The sequence below is a fragment of the Haplochromis burtoni genome, unplaced genomic scaffold, assembly GCF_018398535.1.
Source record: "Haplochromis burtoni strain Fernald_Lab_line unplaced genomic scaffold, NCSU_Asbu1 Contig_36, whole genome shotgun sequence".
Taxonomy (NCBI): Eukaryota; Metazoa; Chordata; class Actinopteri; order Cichliformes; family Cichlidae; genus Haplochromis; species Haplochromis burtoni.
This window is the reverse complement of record NW_024582397.1, coordinates 2957024-2978572: the sequence shown is the minus strand read 5'-3', so window position 1 is coordinate 2978572 and position 21549 is coordinate 2957024. Positions and strand designations below refer to the sequence as shown.

The 21549-nt window shown below is 41.7% G+C and overlaps 1 protein-coding gene across 9 annotated transcripts in view; it reads right to left on the bottom strand.

The window, feature by feature from the left end:
• aplp2 (amyloid beta (A4) precursor-like protein 2) overlaps positions 1-21549 on the bottom strand; it is a 52929-nt gene that overhangs the window by 2542 nt on the left and 28838 nt on the right. Inside the window, exons 2-16 of one of the 9 annotated variants that reach the window (XM_014338230.2) lie at positions 21153-21326; positions 19191-19320; positions 14084-14196; positions 12514-12731; positions 12097-12293; positions 11545-11712; positions 9790-9923; positions 9308-9382; positions 8831-8989; positions 7604-7732; positions 5258-5357; positions 4355-4528; positions 3619-3654; positions 2314-2381; positions 1178-1255 (exon numbers count right to left, since the gene is read on the bottom strand). In XM_014338230.2, the coding sequence (XP_014193716.1) occupies positions 1178-1255; positions 2314-2381; positions 3619-3654; positions 4355-4528; positions 5258-5357; positions 7604-7732; positions 8831-8989; positions 9308-9382; positions 9790-9923; positions 11545-11712; positions 12097-12293; positions 12514-12731; positions 14084-14196; positions 19191-19320; positions 21153-21326 (1953 nt within the window). Of the gene's footprint in view, positions 1-1177; positions 1256-2298; positions 2382-3618; positions 3655-4354; positions 4529-5257; positions 5358-7603; positions 7733-8830; positions 8990-9307; positions 9383-9789; positions 9924-11544; positions 11713-12096; positions 12294-12513; positions 12732-14083; positions 14197-19190; positions 19321-21152; positions 21327-21549 lie in introns of all 9 variants that reach the window. The other 8 variants (XM_005936794.3, XM_042219697.1, XM_014338232.2 and 5 more) reach the window with 8 other exon arrangements.

Here is a 21549-nt window from a genome sequence, read left to right as displayed (position 1 = left end):
GAAACAGCGAAGTTGTTTTTCTGCAATAATGAAGACACTGCATGTACGTACTAGCTACCTCATCCTACCTCGTTCTATTTAGCCATTCTGAACACAAGATTCCCCTGGACCTTTTTATGTTTAGGGTACAGAGGAATCTTGTAGTAGCTCCTACTTCTGTGATATGCATATAATGAGTGGAAACATGAATATGAACGTATCATTTGAAAGTAGATCTGCTATGCTGTGCAGTTTGCCTCCAAAGCTGCACAGATTCCCAAGGCACTACTGCCTTTGCTTACTCTCTGTCCCTTTAAAGAGAACTGTTGGCAGTGATCGTTTTTTGGGGAAGTTTTGTAGGTGGTTCACTGCTAAATCAATAAAATCAGATCAATTGCAACTGTGACATGAGGTGTAATTTGTTATCACGATCAATAGTCATAATGTAATTCATGTAAGAATTTCCCTTTAAAACCCGAGACAGTAAATTATTAACAAGAGTGAACTGAAATGAGATTTCAGCCATCCTTCAAAGTTGCTTTAAAATTAGAAAATAAATTAAGTGGAAAAGAGCCGACTCTTTAAGCTACGTTACGAAACCACAGAGACAAAATCAGTTTTTTTGTTCTTTGGGACACGATTGACTCGTGAATAGTGTGTGCACATGCATGCCAGGTATCTTTGTGGAGGATTGTGTAGTATCTTGGCTAGTTCGATATATGCACACAATCGCAGTCACCTCCGCTCATCTTCACAATCTAACCTGACACATATGACACAAACTAATCATATGTGGACAGCCACTGGGGTAAGGGGGGGGGAGGGGATTTCACCGCTCGGTCTCACACATAAGCTGAGCACGCCCAGTTTGTGTGGATTCACATCCATCATATGAACTGAGATTTTCAATGTGTACATTCAAATACAGTCACATAACAAGCATGCACCCATGCAGAAATAACCAAAACAAGTTAGCCTCAACAAAATATGGTGATAAAAGTGAGGGGTTCAGGGGTCTGTTTCAGTGCAGTTGTTGTTGTTTTAAAAAAAATAAATTCTGTTCTTTTTATTTACACAACCATCAGCTGCAGAACTGGTGTCTTTGCACACTCCCACACTCCCTCCTTCTTTCATCTTCTCCCACTACTGATAACTACAGTTCCCCAGAGAGCCCTTTGGAGGGTGCTGCTGTACTCACCAGCTCATCATCATGCATAACGCTGACTCTCTCTGCACTGTAAACCACTTCTTTAACATCCAGTGACTCATCAATCACCTGTCAACACAGACAGGGGAGCCCAGGTTACACTCACCACAACGTGTGTGTGAGATCGTGCATGTACGACAGAGAGAAATAGGAAGAGAGAGGCGGGGGAGAGTGAGAGGGTGTGAATGTGCAACGCAGTAAACTGTTAAGGATTATCTGTGTTTGGGTGATGATACATTTGGAGCTGTCTTGTTCAAACTGGAAGGAGAGAGGGAGGGGGGTTGCAAGCATCAACAACAGACTTTCTTCTAGGAACACAGTTAACAAGTCTTTCTAAGCAGACTGTCAGCCTCTCATTACTGAGAGCCCCGGTCTGAAGAATAAGCACTATGAGTGGAGTGGGTGTGTTCAGGAGGCAGAAACTAAATCTGCTGTTTGTAGAGACAGAGCACTCCAGAGTCTGTTTGTCACAGAACATAACCACGACGAACATTTTAGCTGTCACCACCATTTTTACATTTTTTCCCCGGATTGCTTCGCTTTCAAAAAAAACAAAAAAACAACCCACTAGCATTTCCAAAAAAATACATGCATGCACTCAAAAAACTTGCACAACTCACATTAACACAGACACGTAAAAGTACACGCAGCTTTACAGTTGATGTTGGATTAGCATGCGAAACAGCAAACATAACACTCGCGCACACAGCTGCCAAGCATAATTTGAAATCCATGAAGAAGACTGCTGGGCTTGGCAAAGGAAAGTAACATGCAATGACTGCTGAACAAAGTGTGGAGTTGATCTGAATGAGGGTCGGTTGGCAGAAGCCAAACGCCGACACGCAAATAGCTCAGTATTAGTTAGCTGTAACTATGACAACATAGTTACTGGAATAATCTGTCTCGTTAAATGCTGAACTTAAGAGCTATGTGAAAGCACAGTGTACTCATTAATCTGTCTCATCAGCACAACTGTATCAAATTGGGGTTGCTGGAATGATATCTAACTGTTCGTGTCCTGTGTTTTGCTTTAACAATGCTTCTCTCAAGTCAGAAAGAAAAATATGTTTTGAGGCACGAACACAATCACAAACTGACAATAGAGCTCTTACCACATTCTCGCTGACCTTTGGTTTGCTGTTGATGATTCTCTCCTCAGCACCAATTAAACCATCTAAGCCAGACATGGCAGACCCTGGAGGAGGTAAAGGAGCACAGTCAATAACAGTAAGTTAGCACAAGCAAACAACCAAACTGGGATGGCGGTATCGGTGGTGGATAGCTGCACATAGATATCCAGCTACTGTCCTTGCACCCGTTGCATCAGTCTCCTTAGTTCACTGGTAACAACAAAGACCTTTCTTCCCTTCAGCACAGAGCGAGCACTGTGAGCATGACACTGACCTTCTACAAAGGCCCCCTCGAAGTGGTGCTTTGCATTTATCTGCAATTTCTCTGTAAACATGCAGTGAGTCACTGAACGAGACCCCACTAAACGACTGTGAATATCCTGGTATTTTGTATCCCTCACATAACCGTATCGCTGTAGTTCAACTCATACAAATCTTCAAAAATATATGCCACACTTACAGTTTCATACCAGGGACAAACACATCAGAAAAGGTAACGAGAGTAACATTCAGTATCAGCTTATTGCCTTCGGCAGGTGCTCCAATCTAGTCAGTACCAAACAATTAAGAATAATAAAACTGTCTTCTGATTCAGTGTGGGACAAGTATGCACGTTTGCAAGCCTCGTTGAGCAGTGGTGCCAATCACTCTGGCAGGGCAGGTTATCAGATTGTACTGCAGGCTGCGCATAATCTTATATCCAGCTATAACAGTCACAGCAGTATGGGAACAATGGGACCACTCATGTATATAGATTCGATAAGTCCTGAAGCAGTTTTCCTATTTTGCTAAAAAAAAAAAAAAAGAATTTAAGTCATTTATCAACAGATTAAACAGAGTATTTCAGGCTGTGGGTCAGCAGAGGAAACACTGAGCCTCAAACAGGGACACTAAATCTACCAACTTCTATCAGGAAGTAGGAAACTGAGGAGGAAAATGACTTTGTGGGAGGTGAAATAATTACGGTATTTTGACAAATGCACTGAGAACAGGATGACAACGAACACACAACAGTGTCTCTGACGCGGGGCTCATTGTGACCTAGCTCTACCTGATTTCAAAGCCACTGAATGTGTTATTTACCATGAAGTGATAATCCTAGTATGACAAAAAGCACAAAACGTAGCTGGGGGCCAACGGAAAAAAAAAAGTAGAAAACAACCAGACGGCTTCTGATAAAACAGAAACAGTAAGAATACCGAAAGGAAGAGGAGAAGGAGCAGAGTGAAACAAAATAGTAGATGGGAATGGCTTGGGGAGATGAGTGGGGGCAGAAAAACAAGATGCAACAGAGGCACCAACCTTTCTTGAAGGCACGTGGGGAGTCTGATAGATCGCCTTGGCATTTGAAATGAGCAACAGAAAAAAAGAAGGTCAGAAAAGGGAAAGGAGAGAAGAGAAAAGAACTCAGGTAAGAAGAGAAAAGGCAGGATTATCAAGCTGTGTTAATTGATTAGGAAGAGTTCAGCAAGGAAGAATCCAAAAATAAATGATAAAGATAACTAAACTCCAGAAAGGGAGCCATTTTAGAATTGGCTAGCTCTGTCTAAGCCCTCTGGGCTGTTGGTTTGGATACTAAATGTTGCTTGGGGCTTTACTAGTAATTTGCCTTCCTTCTCGCTGGAAGCGTTCCATCCATCATTTTTTCTCTCCTTGAGGATTCAATCTTTTGATTGGCGCAGATGTAAAAAAGAATAGAACCATAACTGCTTGTTTCTTTCCCTCTTGCTTTTGGCTCAAGCTTAGTAGCAGACCCTGAGGCTTTGTGACTTTAAAAAAAAAAAAAAATCTTAGCAGTTCTGTGTTGAAGGCTAAGCCAGTGGGAAATATGCAGGCGCAGATAAGTCTCAACCGTGGACTACAGTGCACATTTGCTTGGCTCAAAACACAATGTAAACCTATTCTCTTTCACTGTGCAACATGCTTCGTCACCACTGCCCTTCAGAAAGACTTATGCGTAAGGCCTATTGTTCTCCTCACAGCCACAGCGTTGTTCACGATCTTGCTCGTGACTGTGCCTGAGGCTGGAGCTGCTCACCCTCTGGATCTGGACGGGACCCCAAGGATGTGACCTGGATGGGCCGGTAGGGTTTGCCCTCAGACAAAGGAACTTCCACGCTCTCCTCTGATGAGACGGTGACATCTGGCTGTGATTCTGAGATGGATGACAGGAACTGGTCCATGTCAGCTTTCTGCTCTTGGAGTAGCTCATCTGCAGAAAAGGGCAAATGACAGAGTATAAACCTGGGGCATGCCGACACCTGTAAACTGGGGACATGGCAGCAGCAGCGGTTTCTAAAATAAGCTTCATTGATTACTGTTAGCATATTTTTCCCCAGCAGTCAGAACTGCTGCAAGAAACGTCTGTTCCCATTTCTGCTAACTACCAATTATTATTTTTCTGAGAGCTATTTTCCGTGTAAATCTGCACAACTCCCAACAGAACACTGCACGGCGAAAGCTGTGACCCAGTTCTGTCACTGCACCCACTCCACTTTAACGTGTGCTGCATCACTATATTATGGTTCCTTTAACGGAGCAAAGGAAACAAAAGAAAAAATATTTTAATGAGTGGACACTGTCTGCTTTAAATTGCACCACTACGTCCCAACAGGTCTAATTGGAAAAATGAGGGGTTGTGAGCAGAGGCGCCTTAAAAACAGAGTAATAGCTGTATGTACAGCTGCATAGCTGTATTCAATTTTCCACAACTCAGCCTTTTCTCTGTTTTTAATAATTGGAGTGCTAAATCCTTCCATCTGGTTTCTTTTAGTGTTTGTATTTCCTTCTGCACAAAGAAACTAATGGCAAAGGATACAAATGAGTCCCAAATGAGCCAGAGAAAATGTGACGTACTGACTTCTTTCTGGCACATTTCCATTGCTGTTTTTAATCTGATTTCATCAAGTTGCCCAGGGATCTTTCACTGAACGGGACTCACCAATTTCATCCTGAATCTCTTCGGCCACATATGGCACTTTGTAGAGCAGTGACAGACTCTGGTTCATCCTCTCCTCGATCACTCGCAGGTGAGTCATCACCTGAATTAAAAAAAATAAACAGGGTATCACGTGACAAAAGAAATTAGCACATGATTCTATTTAGTTTAATTAAAACCAATCCACTAATTGGAGACAAGCGCTTTGATAATTCAAATTCAGCATCAGTTCCCAAAGACCCCCAAAAGAGTTTCCCCATTTAAGACACATAATTGAATTCAATTTATAATTTTATAGGAAACCTAAAAATCCTTAATAATGATCAAGAAGGATTATGTTTCTGGATCATGAAACATTAGTTTAAATGGCCAATTTTATGGTATTTAACACATTTCAATTACTGTAACATTAAACCAGTGAATATATACCAGTGAAAAAAACAAACAAAACAAACAAACAAAAAAAACCCCAAACATGATTATCCCAGAAAATCCCTCTTTATTGCCACTGGTTACCTTTTGTCACCTAATAATATCTCAGATCACAGCATTGACTTTTCATGTTTGGAAATTTGCACAGAGAAGCTGTTCACAGTGACACGAGGTCACTGTGTGTGAAACGATTAAAATTAATCTTCAGATATTGGTGTCAGCAGGAAAAGGAGGTCGAATCTAACTGAAATCTGAAGGAAAATAATGACAAAAAAGAAAAGGGAAAAGTTGGAAACTGACTTAAAATTTTCCCCAAATTTAATGAATCACTATACAGTACAAACTTGAGGGCAGACAGCTCTCTGTTCTCCAACTAGCATATTTATGTACTAAACTAAAGAGAGCTTTTCATGACCACGCATTTAAACAGAGCCGCCTCAGAGAAGAATTGCGCTTTCAGGAAGTGTGCATATTCCCTGAGATGAATCCAGACTCGCTCACAGCCAGCTGACTTCCAAACATAAAACAAGTTGCTGCGTGTAATATTCAAATTAGTCTTGAAGCTCCGAGCCGCTCTGACAGGATCTGCAGCCTGTCGGCCCCAATGATCGCCACCATATCACAGTGTTGCAAAAATAAAAGCAACTCGTTTGATGGAAAAGATTTTTTAAAAAATGTGGCATGTCCAAAAACATTTCCAGTCACTACCACTATTTCTATAAACAACATGATGTTTGAAGAGGAGAAATATTTCAGTATTCTTGCTGCCAAAATGGTTGGCAGGAAATAAAAAGCCCCTACAGACAAAGCTGACCAGCTTTTGGCAGGTAACCGGTGTTTATTTCCAACTATGATGATTGACTGCTTTAATCTCCCAGCACATGGCTGCAGTGCACCAGCGCCAGCAACAGATGGCAATGATGCACCTTTCCCTATTAAAGGTGCTCTGCAGCCCGCTGGCACCTTCCTGTCTGTGTCTAAGAAGCATTTCTGATTAAGGAAACTACATTGTCCCCATGTTGGAAAAAGCAATTTTGATGCATCAAGCAACCTTACTAAAGTCAGACAGGTGAGGGTAAAACTGAAAATAAGTCTAGGAAGACAGAGGCTCTAGGCTTGGCAAAAAAAATAAATAAATAAATACATAAATTGTCAGGGCACAACAGCATAGATCGTTTTTTCTTTACCATTTCCCAGATCCAACTATTTATCTTAAAAGAAAGTCTCTTCCGTTCCTCTGTTCTCTGTGTTTTTCATCCATCTGCTGCATGATCAGTAATGGTGGAGGATAAATGGTGTCGAAGGGCACTGACACACACACACAAACACACACAGAGACGAGTACATCTAATAGAGGAGCTTCTAGCCAAATCCCCGTGCAGCCGCTCAGAGTCCAGCATTACACAAGACCTGCGCAATGTTAATCTTCGGCTGAGGCTTAAGTGAATGAAGCACTCGCCCTCCCTCCATCAGGCAAGCCTACTCACTCCTCCCGGGCTTCAGCTAAGAGCAACAGACACTCTTTCTACCTCCTACACACTTACAAACAGGGCAGAAATGAGCAGGAGACATCATTATCCCTGCCTTGTCTGAGCAGGAATAGGAGTATATGATCTTAGATTGGCTCGGCATGAGGTTTCAGATTTATTGAGACGGTGTCCAATACATTACATCTTCATTGTCAAAACCAGCTGCAGGGACCAATTAAGAAAATTGAACTGTACAAATGCAAAATATTACGCATTGATAAATGATTAGCTGTTTTAATCTAATTAATTCTAACAAAAAAAGATAAACATTTCCTGAATCACACGTTCATAATGTGGGGATTTTATGTCATTACCTCTGGGCCCTGACAATTCTTAACCTAAATCAAATGAGGTATTAGTGATAATTATCAGGAACAAACCCACTGACCTGTGACTTCATCTGAGCAGCCTTCTCAGGATCAACAGCCAGAACATGCTGGTAGTGGCGGATGGTGTGCTGGCGGTCCTTGTTTTCAGCACGGACGTACCTTCTCAGGGCTTGCAGGATGCGGTGGGGCTGCGGAAAAATGGGGCAGGGTGATCAGTTGGGTCGAATGGTACAATATGGCCTTGGAAACATTTCTGTATAACACTGGCTGTTGCATGATTGAATATTCCTGTTTCGTGAGAGTATAATTGACATGCATTGTAATGCATTTCCCTTTTAATTTTTAATTATCAACCAGAAAGTGATATTCATTGTTTTCATTCAGCCAAATGTTTCATTCATAGGATTCAAATTTAATCAGATTTAAGTTTATTTAAGAAACCAATCCTCAAAATGACAAGCCCTTTTGTTGTTATGTGCCTCTCATTAAAAAGTCTGTGAAGGTTCTCAGTCATCCAGGTCATCGTAGTCTAAGGAGCTAGTCCAAACGCTTTTCTTTCCAAGCTCCTTAGACTCTCATTAAAAATGACCCATTTAGCTTTATGTTAGACATAAAATAAGTGAAAATTATTTTTCTCTTGCTCGTCATATATCCGAGGAGAAGAATGAGAATGCTGGCTTGAAATGCAAAATGATTAACTTCACATAAAACATAACATAAAATCTTCTGCAGCACTTACAGAAATAGCATCAGACTACAGATGACGCAATTAACAGTTTTGGAGGTGTAACGAAAGCTGTGCTCTTAAATCTGGCAACGTCATTAAACTTGAAATGAGAACAAATGAAGGCATTAAATCAATTCCCTTTTTGCTGATAAACCCAACATTAGTGGTATTGGAAAGGTGACCAGCACCTTCTAACAGAGTGCCAAACTGTGTGCTGGCAAAAAGCATCAAAAGTCTATTAGATAAAAGGAATTAAAAATAACTTGACACAAGGATTATAGCTGTAGGGTGAAATGTGATTGACTTTGTGCTTTGGGGGATTTGGGGATATGTGTTTTTATGGGTGCAGTAATCCATTCTCTTCATGATAGACTGCAAGTTGTCAGAGGCTCTTTTTAGCAGGATATGAGATTAGCTGCAATTGGTGGTAAATGTGGCCTGACAGAAATATACGCGTAGATTTATTTTCAAATTGACTACGGAAAGGAAAAAGAAACATCCAGATGGAGAAAGGTAAGGATGACAAAATTGCTCTGAGAAGCAGGTGTGTGCCATTTACCCTGGGGGGGTCAGCCTGCAGGGCAGCCAGGTAGTTCTCCAAGGCCAGACGGCGTCGGTCATTCAGCATGGCCTCTACCCGGGCGAGGTGAGTCTCCACCAGCTGTTGCTTCTCGCTGGCTGCTTCCTCCTCCAGGGACTCCACCATAGCTTGGAAGTGCTGTAAACCAGTTCAAAATCTTACATATGCACACTAAACTGCATGGCACTCTTTCAGTTTCTACTAACAGAAAAACACAAGTCTCAATTTCATTCATGTCGCCTTCCAGGCTTGTTAAGGGACTTGGGGACTCATTTAGAAGGTTTCCCGTTCAAACAATGTCCTCATTTAGCCTTAGAGTGATAAAGATGGAACAGCCAGGGAAACGGGATCTTTAATGGTACAGGGAGTGAGGGACCCAAGCCATCATCCCTCATTCAAACAAAGGGACAAACCGAGGGGAGGGGCGACTCCCATGGGAAAGGATCAGTGTCTTACCTGAATCAATGTCTGCCGTTCAGCCTTGGGCAGGTTCTTAGCCTGGCGATCAGCTTCTTCCCACTCTTTTCTTACCTGGAGAGAGAAGTGCATAGAGAGGGAAGGAAGTGAAATGGAGATAAAAGGCAGTCCTACGATGACTCAGAAAACTGCTATTTTGTTGGGAAAACAATACCAGGTAGGTAAGAAACTGATAAAGTACGACTTTGTTTCTTGTTGTTATCTCAAATTCAAATGATTTATGTGACTTCCAACTTATTTTTTTAAAAAACAACATAGATAATACACTTGCTCCTTTTCCTCCTACAAATATCTATTTGACTGACAATGATGCAACAAAAAAGCTACCAGCTTTACTGAAATAAATCTCTTCAAAGCATCTGCGATCATGTACAATGCGGTCACACAGTGCAGCTCAGTGGAAAGATCCTTACATATTGCCTCTCAGGAATCAGCGTCCTGATTCTTGCTGGTAAACTCACCCTCTCCATGCGGTTACGGTGTCTGATCTCCAGCTGCTCCTTGGCTCTCTGGAAACGACTGTGCTCCTTGTCGTCGGCGGGGGTTTCAAAGTAGATGTCGACATCATCGGTGGGCTGAGGAGTCGGGGGCATGGCTGCAAAGTCAGACACAGATGGCGAGAGGTCAGGGCAGCAAACTGACAACCGGACAGACTGACACACATAGAGAGACGGGCTAGCAGACCAGCCGATCCTGGCAGAAACAGGTAGGCAGCAAGACAGACACACAGGCAGACAACTGGGCACAGAGAGAAAGAAAGGCGAAAGGAGATTGACGCTGGACCTAAATCCTCACAGATGCACTCCTCTCATTGGCGTTCTTCCACCCTCAGTAAGTCTGATAAATTTAAGAGAATCTGACAGTCTTTCCATTTCAGTTCTTTTCATCTTCCAATCGGCTTTCTGCTGACAGGTCGCATCTCCGACACTAATAGAAATATCTCCGTATTTGACAACTGGGTCACAGGGGGTGAAGCCAGAGGGCTCTGTTCTATACAGTCACGCACCGCTCCCTCCTCATATCCCTGCAACTTGCAAAAACAGTCCTGCTTCAGGCTGGCAAATAGAAAGACACCTCAAGCACTTTGGCCCCGTCATCTTAAAAAAGAGGAATGGGTTAAAAATAAGGACCTTTATTTTCTAATTCCTAAATTTAGCAGCTTCAGTCCTTAAAAATGAAGAAAAAATTCAGTTGGTTACAACTGTGAACTATGTCTAACCTGATGGGAAGTAAATCACTGCAGGCGCAAAAAAAAGGGGCTACTGACTGACATATGCTGGTGGTTTCTAACAAAAATAGTTGCAGTGCTCTGTGATCAGAAGAGACAGGTTGCTGATAGACAGACAGAAACAAACTCATGCCGGGAGCAAACATTGACCGTCAAAGAAGAAGAAAGAGGAACACTACTGAGGGGAAAGTATGAGTGTTTTTTTTTTTTTAATTGAAATTTAGTTTAAATTTTAAATGTGTTTTACAGTTTTCTCTTTTACTGCTACAGAGAACTCCGATTTGACAGTCAGGCAGAAGACTGGAAGAAAATAACATTTCCAGCATTTAATCTTTTATTCAAATAATTTTATATTCAAATGAAACCTAATGAAAATGTGATTTCTTTCTACTAGATAATACTAATATGGAAAATGTCTGCAGTTCAAAATTAGTAGAGCGTTTCACTAAAGTAATGAACCTGCTATATCTTGTCTTTACAAATAAACTATTTCATAAAAAAAGTAAATGAAAAATGTCATTATGTGTAGTGATGCAAGGATGAAATCTGACGGATTAAGAAGTAGCAAATAAATGGTAATTTGAAGAATTGGTTTACATCATCATTTAAATATCAAACAAAATCTGACTCACATTTAAACAGATTTCAACTAATTTAACTGATGATAAAAAAAAAAACCTTCTTTGCACCAAGAAGATTCTGTCACTTTTGATATGATTTTTTAAACTGAAATAATTAATAAAAATAATTGTTTGGAAAAATAAAGCAAAAGAGAACAGCTTAGAGTATATTCAGGAGACGTGGCTGTGAAGTAATGTGGAAAGAACGGCTATAGTGATTGGAGCAGTGAGAGACTGCAGAACAGGTGTTCTGTTTACTACATCTATAATTTCCTTGAAGGCTTTCAGTGGGAAGTCTGCAGCAAAGACACAAACAGATAAAGAGAGCGGAGGGTTTGTTAAAGCGGCCTCTGTCACGTGAGACTTACTCAGACGTTTGCACACGGCCATGCAGTACTCCTCTGAGTCGAAATTGTTGCGGTTGCCGGCACAGCCACCGTAAATGAAGCGCACACACTTCCTCTGGCTCATGTCGAAGTGCCAGCGGGGCATGGAGGCACGACAGGGGCCGGTCTCAGCCTCCAGGGTGCACACCGCTGCCAGAGGACAGCTTGTTAGATCAACCAGCCATTTTGGGCAGCAGTCTCAATTACAAACACTCAGAAAACTACAGAAACTAGATAATAACATGTTCATAACCTCCTTTCTGTTCAGCCTGAGCTGGACTTATCTAAGAATGAGAAAGGGTGATATGTCCCTTCAGTCTGATACAAGAAGAACAGTTCATCACAGTATCTGGTGTGAGCTCAGCTTATCTAATTACAGACCGGTGGGGATTTAGGTATAACTGGATCTAGCTGAAAGGTTGAAAAGGTTTGATTATATTTAAGATGTAGGTAGTGGCAAGTGCATATAAAGGGAGAGTTAGAGGGAGGGGGTTGAGTGGATGATATGAAAGCATCTAACAGCACATTACAAACCTTTCACTTCTTGTAGAATCTTGTCCTCATCCTGGTTGTCAGACATTTTGCTTTCTTTCTTCTCATCCTCATCCTCCTTGTCAGCCTCCTCGTCCTCATAGACATAGTGGTACTCCTCCTCGTCCTCCACCTCCTCATCTTCATCCTCATCTACCAATTCCTCCTTCTGTGTGGGCTGCTCGTCAGCTGGTGTCTCGCTGATGAGGGAAAGAGTCGGTTAAGTGAAGAGGTGTAAGCCATTGAAAGGAGTGATTTATCAAGAGAGACAGAGCAGCTGCCATGGATCAATGTCACAAAACTTTAATTCATCCAGATGGCCAGTTACATCCGCCCTTCCCAACGCAGCGCATATTTTTCTTGCAATATTTCATGAACACAACCAGATGCAGTCTGCCCTCCACCTTCGCAATTGCTCACCTGTCCTCGACAGCCTCCTCTTCATCCAGGTCCATCTCGTCAATCTCCTCATCCTCTACCTCTTCATCTTCGTCATCCTCCTGGGAGGGGAGGGAAGGTTGGGTGGACTCTGTGCGAGAGGCGGGGCAGCACACGTATTCTGTGCCTTGGAACTTATCAATGCCACAGGGCAGCAGCATGCCATAGCTGTGCAGCACCATGGAGCTCTTGCCGCAGGCCTGGGGGGTGAAAGAAAAGGGCACGTGGCACGGGGTCGGTCACTCTCCAATTTTCACTTTAACTTTGACAAAGTGATATTTGTTGAACTTTTATTAATCGAGACAATTTTAAAAGACCTCAGCATCAACGAAAGCCTGGCCTGATAAAGGAGTATGTGAGTTATGGAAGAAGCAATCATCTTAAGAGCCTCAGGACACAACCACCAGGACTTCCAGTGTAGAATGCCAAGGACAAGACTTCCTGTTTCTTTCACTGATCTTTGATAACAAGGTTATTTGCTATTCCAAGTGACTGTTTACAAAGGTGCAACCAAGCCCATTCAATCAAGATTAGTCAATATTGGTGAATCTCAACAATAAGTAAGAGACTAGGCAACAATGGCATTCATGGGAGAGCTCCAATGTAAACATCACTGCTGACTAAGAAGAACAAAAAGGCTCATCTCACATTTGCTAAATATGTCTGAAGAATCTGAAATATACAAGTGTAGCAAATATGCAAAAAAAGAGAAAGCAATTCAGAAAAGGGGGAAATACTTTTCCCAGAACTGTAAGAACATTTATATGTAAGCTGAATTTCATTGTTTATTCTAACTTCAAGAATAGTGCTGCGCAGAGGAGGTTTCTCCACCAGCAGGATAGAGCTCATTCTTCAGCCACATACTGACTGGAATGATAAAAAGTCATGTAGTCCTTCAACTGCCAAGCTATTTTTCAACAATGCTGATGCAAGCACTGAGTGCAAGCTCGCTCTAATTGATGGCGGCTGAGAAACTCCACTGAATTTGCCGCCCTGCTTAAGAACATCCCAGTGGCAGGTGGTGAGGGAGAGAGATTGTTTTTGAAGCATTTTTCTTACTCACTTATTCCCTCTGCCAAGATTTATCCGTGCTTAGGTGTAACATATTTGTTATCGACTACAGGTTGTTTTGGATGCCCCACAAACTAAGGCTGAAGATGATACTCAGTCTTTGGCCTATTTTTTTTTGGACTGTAGTACTGAGGGAGCATGAGGCAGGGAGTGACATGATTGGCTCTGTGAGCCGTGGTCATACTGGCCCCAAAGGGGTGGCTCTGGAGCCGCCCTGTGGGATTAGCTGCATTACAGCCACAACACTAATCTGATTAACAGCTGAAATGTGAGGACTCCCCATCCGTCTATGATCAGAGGACCTCAGAGACTCTCAGAGACAGGTGGAAAGACATTAGAGTGGAAATACGGGCAAGTAATATAAGAACGATCCGTATGACAGGAAGAAGAGACTTGTTTAATCTGCGAGTTAAAGCTAACAACGTCTTCCCACAGGATACACAGCCTCCCACCATTTCCTGTGAGGTAATTCCTTCCTTACCTCTTTGGCCACACTGTGCCATTGCTGGTGGCTGACGCACATGTCCATACGCTCCTTGTGAAAGAACTTGCACTTTTCGGGAACCAGAAGGACGTCACTCACAAACTCGCCCACTGTAACAGCAAAACAGAAAATGGACCAATATGCCTGTTATTCACACCACCAATCTGTCCAAAAAAAGCCTAATCACTGCCTAACAGCACTGCCAGGGTTTATAAAAATATCTCATAGTCGGACTAAAAAGGAATAGATGAAGAGCAAAAAAGGGGGCCAAGATTCAATAATTCATAGCTGCCTGGTCCTAGATACTTCATTCCAGCGGTATAACAGAGAGGGCATTTGGCACTTTAACACTTGTAGCTGCCTCAGAACCTGAGAGGGATTCATCTCCCTTCTATAGCTGCATCTGTTACCCATCTGCAATCAAAATGGCAGTGGAGAAAATCAGGTTTCACACTGTGACTCTTTTAAGGTAGTCCAGGCTCTTCCTGCAAGAAAATGACATCATTTGCTTGATGAATTCAATTCAGCGATGTTTTATTCATAGAGCGAGCTGACAGAAAGAGGATCTGGAAGAAATAAATGGCTTGAAAGGTTTCTTGTGAGTTCCTATGAATAGATTTAAGATGAAAAAAGAAAAACATGCATGTCTGAGAAAATGGTGCAGGGGTCATAAGAAAGATTAAAAAGGACAGTGACTGCTCACATGCTGGCAGTGTGACAAGTTGCTCAGGTAGAGCCATGGCCACCAGAAACAGATGGAAAGCCAGGCAGCCAGGCAGGGAAAGAAAAAGAGGGCCCAATGAATAGAAGGTTTAGAGGGCGGGCTGAAAGCACACAAATCAGGGTCTAGAGGTTTCACGATGAGGGCTGGGAGCTGTCCTATAACTGCTCATTTAGTGGTTCGCCCTAAACTCGGCCTCAGGCAGGGCTGCTGGAGCACAGGCGAGGCGAGGCAGGCGGGTAGAGGGCGAAAAAGCAGTGTTTTGGAAAATGAGAGGGTAGGATAGGAAGAGAAGAGAGCCTGAAATAGTAGAGGACTCAGCAGCTGCTTCTCACCACCCCCCCTTCAGACCCCCGTCTGCTTTATACCCACCAATGGTTAAGGTTAGCCACATTAAGCAGATTTATCCAGGTTCTCTACTTAGACACATCAATTGCATCTAAGTAATTGTGCAATTGCTGGTTGGCACAAAATTATTCAAGAGAATACTGAATGCATCTGATTTAACATTTTATCTGTCTTTTGGCTTTCACTGAAGATATGATTCATGGCTTTGTTTGACACTTCTGTCACTGAACATTTTATACCCTTTATTCTCATTACTTCAATTCAATTCAATTCAATTTTATTTATATAGCGCCAAATCACAACAAAAGTCGCCTCAAGGCGCTTCATTGTTCTTGCACTACTTCTATTTCACCACATTTTATAGCTCAATTTCTGTCCCATATATCTGCAATTCTATATATTGTTAACGGGTAAAAATTAGCTCTGTCATGACTCCACAGGGCATTACAGTAGAATAATAGAACAGCCAAGCCCAATAATATAACAAAATTATTATAAAATAAACACTTGAAGTGGCCATTCTGCATGATTACTCCCTTCATTTTTATGGATTTGCTGCTGATATTTCTGTCCTCCACTTTTAAGCAAGTAGAGCTCTAACAATGACATTTGCTCACTTTGTAGGAGAACAACTTTTATTTTATTTCATTGCTGCTAATGATTTAAATTGCCTTCCGCTTTACTAACTCTGGCCTCCTTTCCAGAGAAACTGAGAAGCTCAAGGACGAATATGACTCCCTGTAACCCTCAGCTCCATATATTCTCCACCGGATGCTAAGCGATTCATTTACTTATGCTTTCATTTCGTCCACTCACTCTCAGAGGCTTCTCTGGTTGTGAGGTGGAGTGGGTTTCAAGCAGATGCCGTATGCAGTCACACTGCAGTGGGTGATGGATGATGGTGTTCGGTGAGCAGCTGTGCCTTGCTCACTGCAAGAAACCCAGCACCGTGTGTTTTCTGTGCATTATCAGTTTGTGTAGTTGCAAGTGTGAGCATAAGAGCATACTCTTCTATTTCGGTGACCTCCTCTCCACATACTCTATTCATCCACTTTTCCTTTAACCTGCCATCTATCAGATGCCCTTGCTAACACTGTCAAATTCCTGGTCTGGCTGCACCGAATGCATATAAGGCATGTACTGAAGATCCTCTCAGTGCTGCAAGGTGCTAAATCATAGCGCATAGCTTTTGTGTTTCAAGGACTCTCAAGGTGAAACCTGCTGTCATTAATTTCAGTGATAATTTCTACACCCTAAATTCAAATATAAATATGGATGGAAAAAATGAGTGTTTCCTGGACAAAAATAGTTTGAAATACATAATTTTAAAATAAATTAGAGGAATATTATTAATACATGCATGCACCTGTTGCTTTGTCTGATTTTAAGCCATATAGCTCGTTTAATGTGAAGTTCTTTTTGATTTCTTGGCTAACCTGTCATTTACATTTGGATTGTGCTTTTTTAGGGAGGGAACCAGACATTTCTAAAATCAGGAAGTAGCTGGAGTTCGATGACACATAATGGAAAGAACACTTCATTTAACTACTGGTTTTAGACCCTAGAAAATGTTTTGTGATGGCCTGAAGACTTATTTCTGACTCTGCAAAACATTTTTCAAGCCATAATGGAATACTAACAGATAGCGCACCAAGCTTTTTTTGGACACATTTTCAGTGTATTCACAATAGCACGACTCAGCATCTGTTACGACAACTGAACTTGTCACTGTGTATCCTGCCCTTTGTTCCACCAACAGACTTAGTCAACAGGAAAAGCAAAGAATGTGCCATGTGCATAAATGTTATGCAATTATGTACATTTCCCACCCACCTAAACATCGCTTTAAAATGCCTCTTGAAAAGTCTACAAAGTATCTTGAAAAAGGCTTTAATATGCCTCAAATAAATGATGCCATGTTGGAGACAGCTACCAGGGGCAGCAGAATTTAAGCCCCTAGTTCTATAAAACCAAAATGCAAATGTAAAGTTGTCTCAATAAATCAGTGTTTGCAGATACAAAGAGTGCACCTATATTTTTCTCCAATAACATGCAGTCTGCAGTCAATTTAATCACTATGTAAGAGACACGCCAACAAACACCAGAGTCACACATGTGCAATAACCGTTTTTACCATTCTAGACATAATAATAAAAAAGTCTCTAAAATAATCCTGACTCGTCTGACAAAGACATCATGCTGCAGGGATTAAAGCGCCATGGAACAAAAATCGCATTCATTTGCAGAGCCATTGTTTGAGGACAGGAAACATGGAGGGATTGTGGCTCTGAGCGAGAGATGGACTACAGCACAACCCATCTCTCTCCTTTTACACTGAGCTTCTTCCTTAGCACTTGCATTATTCATATAAACCTATTAATTTGACATGGGTGCAGGTCTAGCCCTTTTAATCAAATCCTTCCAGCTAAAGCCCAGCTCCCTTTGGAGCATTTCATTTCTTTTTGAATCTAGTATAATTAAAGTACACTGACAAACAAAAGGCGGAACCTCTGATGTCCATTTCTCTGAAACATTATGCAGACATTGCAAACAATGAATAATTTAAAAGCACTTGTTACTGCATTTGATATGACAGAGAGGCCTGACAAGTAATGGACTGCAGAGAGGAGCCACGGTGAAGTGGCAGAAGCATGGCATGTCATGAAGCGTATGATCAGAGCCCTCCAACTAATCCCCCTAACATGCTCCATTACATAATTAAGCAGTAACCCTCTGAACAGCCTTCTTCTCACCAACACCTTATGTTTATCTCTCCTTCTCCATCTGTCCTCTGCTTTCTCAGTTGAGGCTCCTCATTTGGAGCTTAGCAGAGCAGCAGAGAGGGCTCTATAAATTGATAGTCACACCTTTAACAATGATGACGAAAAATGTGCAAGAGTGAATCCTTAATTATTCTAGAAGAGGTAATGAAATTGGCCTAATCAAATGGCAGTCGTTTCACTGCTGTTGAACTATACTTAAAGAGGTCAGGTGCAACAGTCAGCTGTAGTGAAAGTACAGTCCTATTAAGTATTGTAGCCTCTGGATGTCAGATGAGAGGAAGCCATAGTGAAATTTTGGAAAATGATTCTGCCTCTAAATCTCTCATCTGTATTCACGTCTCAGCCACCAAGTAGCCGCTCTGGATGTGTGTTTGCTGTCCCATGGAGTACCCCAAAACCACCTCTCTGCATTTGCCAAAAATGCTCTTGAATGGTAGCCTATTTCACAGTCCAGTGCAAGTGCTAATGGCTTTTTCATCCCGGAAAGCGGCACAACTCAATCAGCAAGAGGCCTTTGGACAGAGGAAGAATGCCGGAAAGTGTTAGCAGCATGAAGGAAGATGTTTTTTCTTCCTGACATGGCTGGACAAATACAGGGAGGAGTTTCAAGACTCCATTTCTGTCTTATTGCAATCCTCAGCGGTAGCAGGAGTGTACTGTGTTTTTGTAAGTCAGGGGCCACAGAGGCATGTGGCCTGCATAGTCTGGGGCTATATCTGACATTTAATAAACCAGAATATAGCCATGTTGCCACTGCTGATTACAGAGATTCTGCAGGAGACAGAGGAGAGAGAGCATTGTCTATGACAGTGCAGGCGAATGGCGAAATGGGGAGTAATAAAGTAGGCCTCCTCACAGACCCCTCTCTTGCTGACCCTGTGTGTCTGTGTGAGTTTATGGCCACTGTCTGAGGAAGGGGGGGATAAGATTGCGGTTTATTGCTCAACAAGCCTCCCCAGCAATAAAAGGCTCATGGCCCTAAGCCATCCATTCTGAAACACATTAGCTCCCATCCAGCCTGGATCTGCTCAATCTGCAGCTCAAGGCCAGAATTAGTCAACTGAATCAGACTCCAATATTGCTCTATGTCACCTCTGCCTGTGGCTAAGATGTATCATACTCTAATCTTTCTCCACCCTGATGGATAATACAGACAAAAGGGGAAAATGAAGAACATCTAGATTTGAAGGGTCATTTACAACCTAAGTGATTTCTCCCGACCCTTGAACCACTCATAAGTGCACAAGCTTACCTAAGCATTTGTAAGGCACTACAACATGGGCGTGCCCTTTGCACACTTTCTTCTCTTTCTTGCACCAGTTCTCAATGCGAATGGGCTGGTTGGCTTCCACCACATTTGTAATCTGGAGTTCTGGATACATCTGCAGGAAGAAGAAGACCCAAATTAATATTAAGCACTGAGAGAACGTACATTTGTGTACGTGTGTGTCCGTGTGTAGATGTGTGTGAAAGAGAGAGAGAAGGTGAGATAAGTGGAGCTTCAGTAGGATCCTTTAATCCACACTTTATACTCTCTAGATGCCATCTGTTCATCCGTGAAAGAGCATATGATTTACACTTTCCCCAAATGCCAACAAAATGTCATTGGTAAATGCAACTGAAGCTTTTGAGATAGGGCTGCTTGAAAATGTACAGCCCTGCTTTTTTTTCTTCCCTTGGATGGCTGCATAATAAACCATGACACCATTTCCAGAAGCCTCCTGGGTTAGCAGGTATAGTAGGAGTACTGAGTAAATAAGAGTGAGGATATCCATGTTGTGTAAAACTTCGTTTTAGAGGCAGCTTGAGAAAATGACAGTCACAAGATCTGGGAATTTAAAAGCCACCCACCATAGTGTAAATAACACCTTATAGCCTCTCTAGTGACAAATCACAGAGAAATGAAAATTGCCTTTTCCCCTCACCACAGTAGCTAATTTCCCTCAGTACACATCAATTTAGTCTTCAATGCCACCCACCTAACCTAAAATGTCCTCAACAAATAATTTATACTTAATAATCTAAAGTTGTGCAAAAGTTTGTTATTTCATTGTGAACCTACTGTGAAGCAAACCCAGCTGTTTTGAACAGACACCATTTTCATTTGCCACGAGCAGGTTATCTTAGTTTAGCAAGAAGGCTGAAAAAAGAAAATAGCCTGGCTCTGTCCAAAAATCTGCCTGAAAGCAGCTCTAAAGTTCACTTATTAAACCGGATATCTTGTTTTTTTTTTCCAATTCACTGCTTTTTTATTTTTGTACAGACATGAGATCGGTTTGATCCTCTCATCTAACTCCCCACCAGACAGAAAACAGGCGTGTATCCAAAAATGTCAAAGTATTCTTCTCAGTTAACTCTCAGTAAATGACATTTAATATATTTCCTGACAGCAGCACCAATAAGCTGCTAAATGGAGCAAGAAAAATGAATAAAAGCACACAGTAGACTGCAGGTTTAGCCATCACACATGTGCCACCCGAAAACTCTTAAAATCAACCAGACATGATGAAATTATTATTTTATTATTTAGGTATAAAAAGTATAAAGAAAATGTGACAAAATATATGTTCAAAAATACATGAATTTAAGAAAATTTCCTTGTTTCTATGGCACAAATGGGGGATAAATGGCAACGTAATGACATGCTCAGTTATCACAAAAGTCATCATCACAGTTGTTTTGGTCAGTGTTGAGACCAGGATTGTTTAACACAACTACTCAAAGACTTTACTTAACAGGCAAAGCTTAATTTGTTAAAACTTCTCTGAACTTTAATTATAATTCAAATTAAACAACTAAATAACTGCTAGAAATAAATAAAGAAACCAAATATGCCACGGTCTGGCACATTCATTGAGAGGTAAATGGAAAGGAAAGCAAAACAATTACTGCAAAACAGAACGCAGCAAAATAATTGCTTTATCTCGATTATCTAGCTTTAATAATCATTCAAAGCCGAAAGTGGTTCTGAAATTAAATTTGATTAATTGCAGTCATATAAAAACAACTATCCAAAAAAATAATAATAAAATAAAAATCCTTGAAATTGTTACTTCAAACACGTTTCTTGCACTTTCACACAGTTGCATCCCTAGCCATCTAATTTAATGAACTGACAACTCATGAAGCTACTGAGCGTTCTAAGTAGTAAATGAGTTTCATCAAGTCTGTGAGACTGACAGGATAAAGACGTGTCTGTGTCACAATGTCTTACCTCCTGGCAGTACTGCAGTATACCTTCTTTGGTTCTTACACAGCTCTTAGTCCCAGATGGGTCTGGTTCCCAGCGGCCGGTTTGAATGTTGATGTGCATGTTGAGCTTTCCACAGAACATCGCCACCTGTGGCTCGGCCACGGCAAACCCTGTGCCTGCGTTTGCTGCCAGTGCCTGCAGAAGGACAAGGGCAAAGAGAGAAATAAGGGTTAAAACACTCAGTCATCATAAAGCCCATAAAAGCTGGGGAATAAGATGGTTGACAGACTTGAGAAGCTGTCTGCCCCACTCCCATCTCTCATAAACACCATTCTGCATTATGGAGTCTGATCGGATAAACCAGATTCGGATTATGTGCTGTAATACAGAACTTATAAGACATGAAGTATTGCATGTC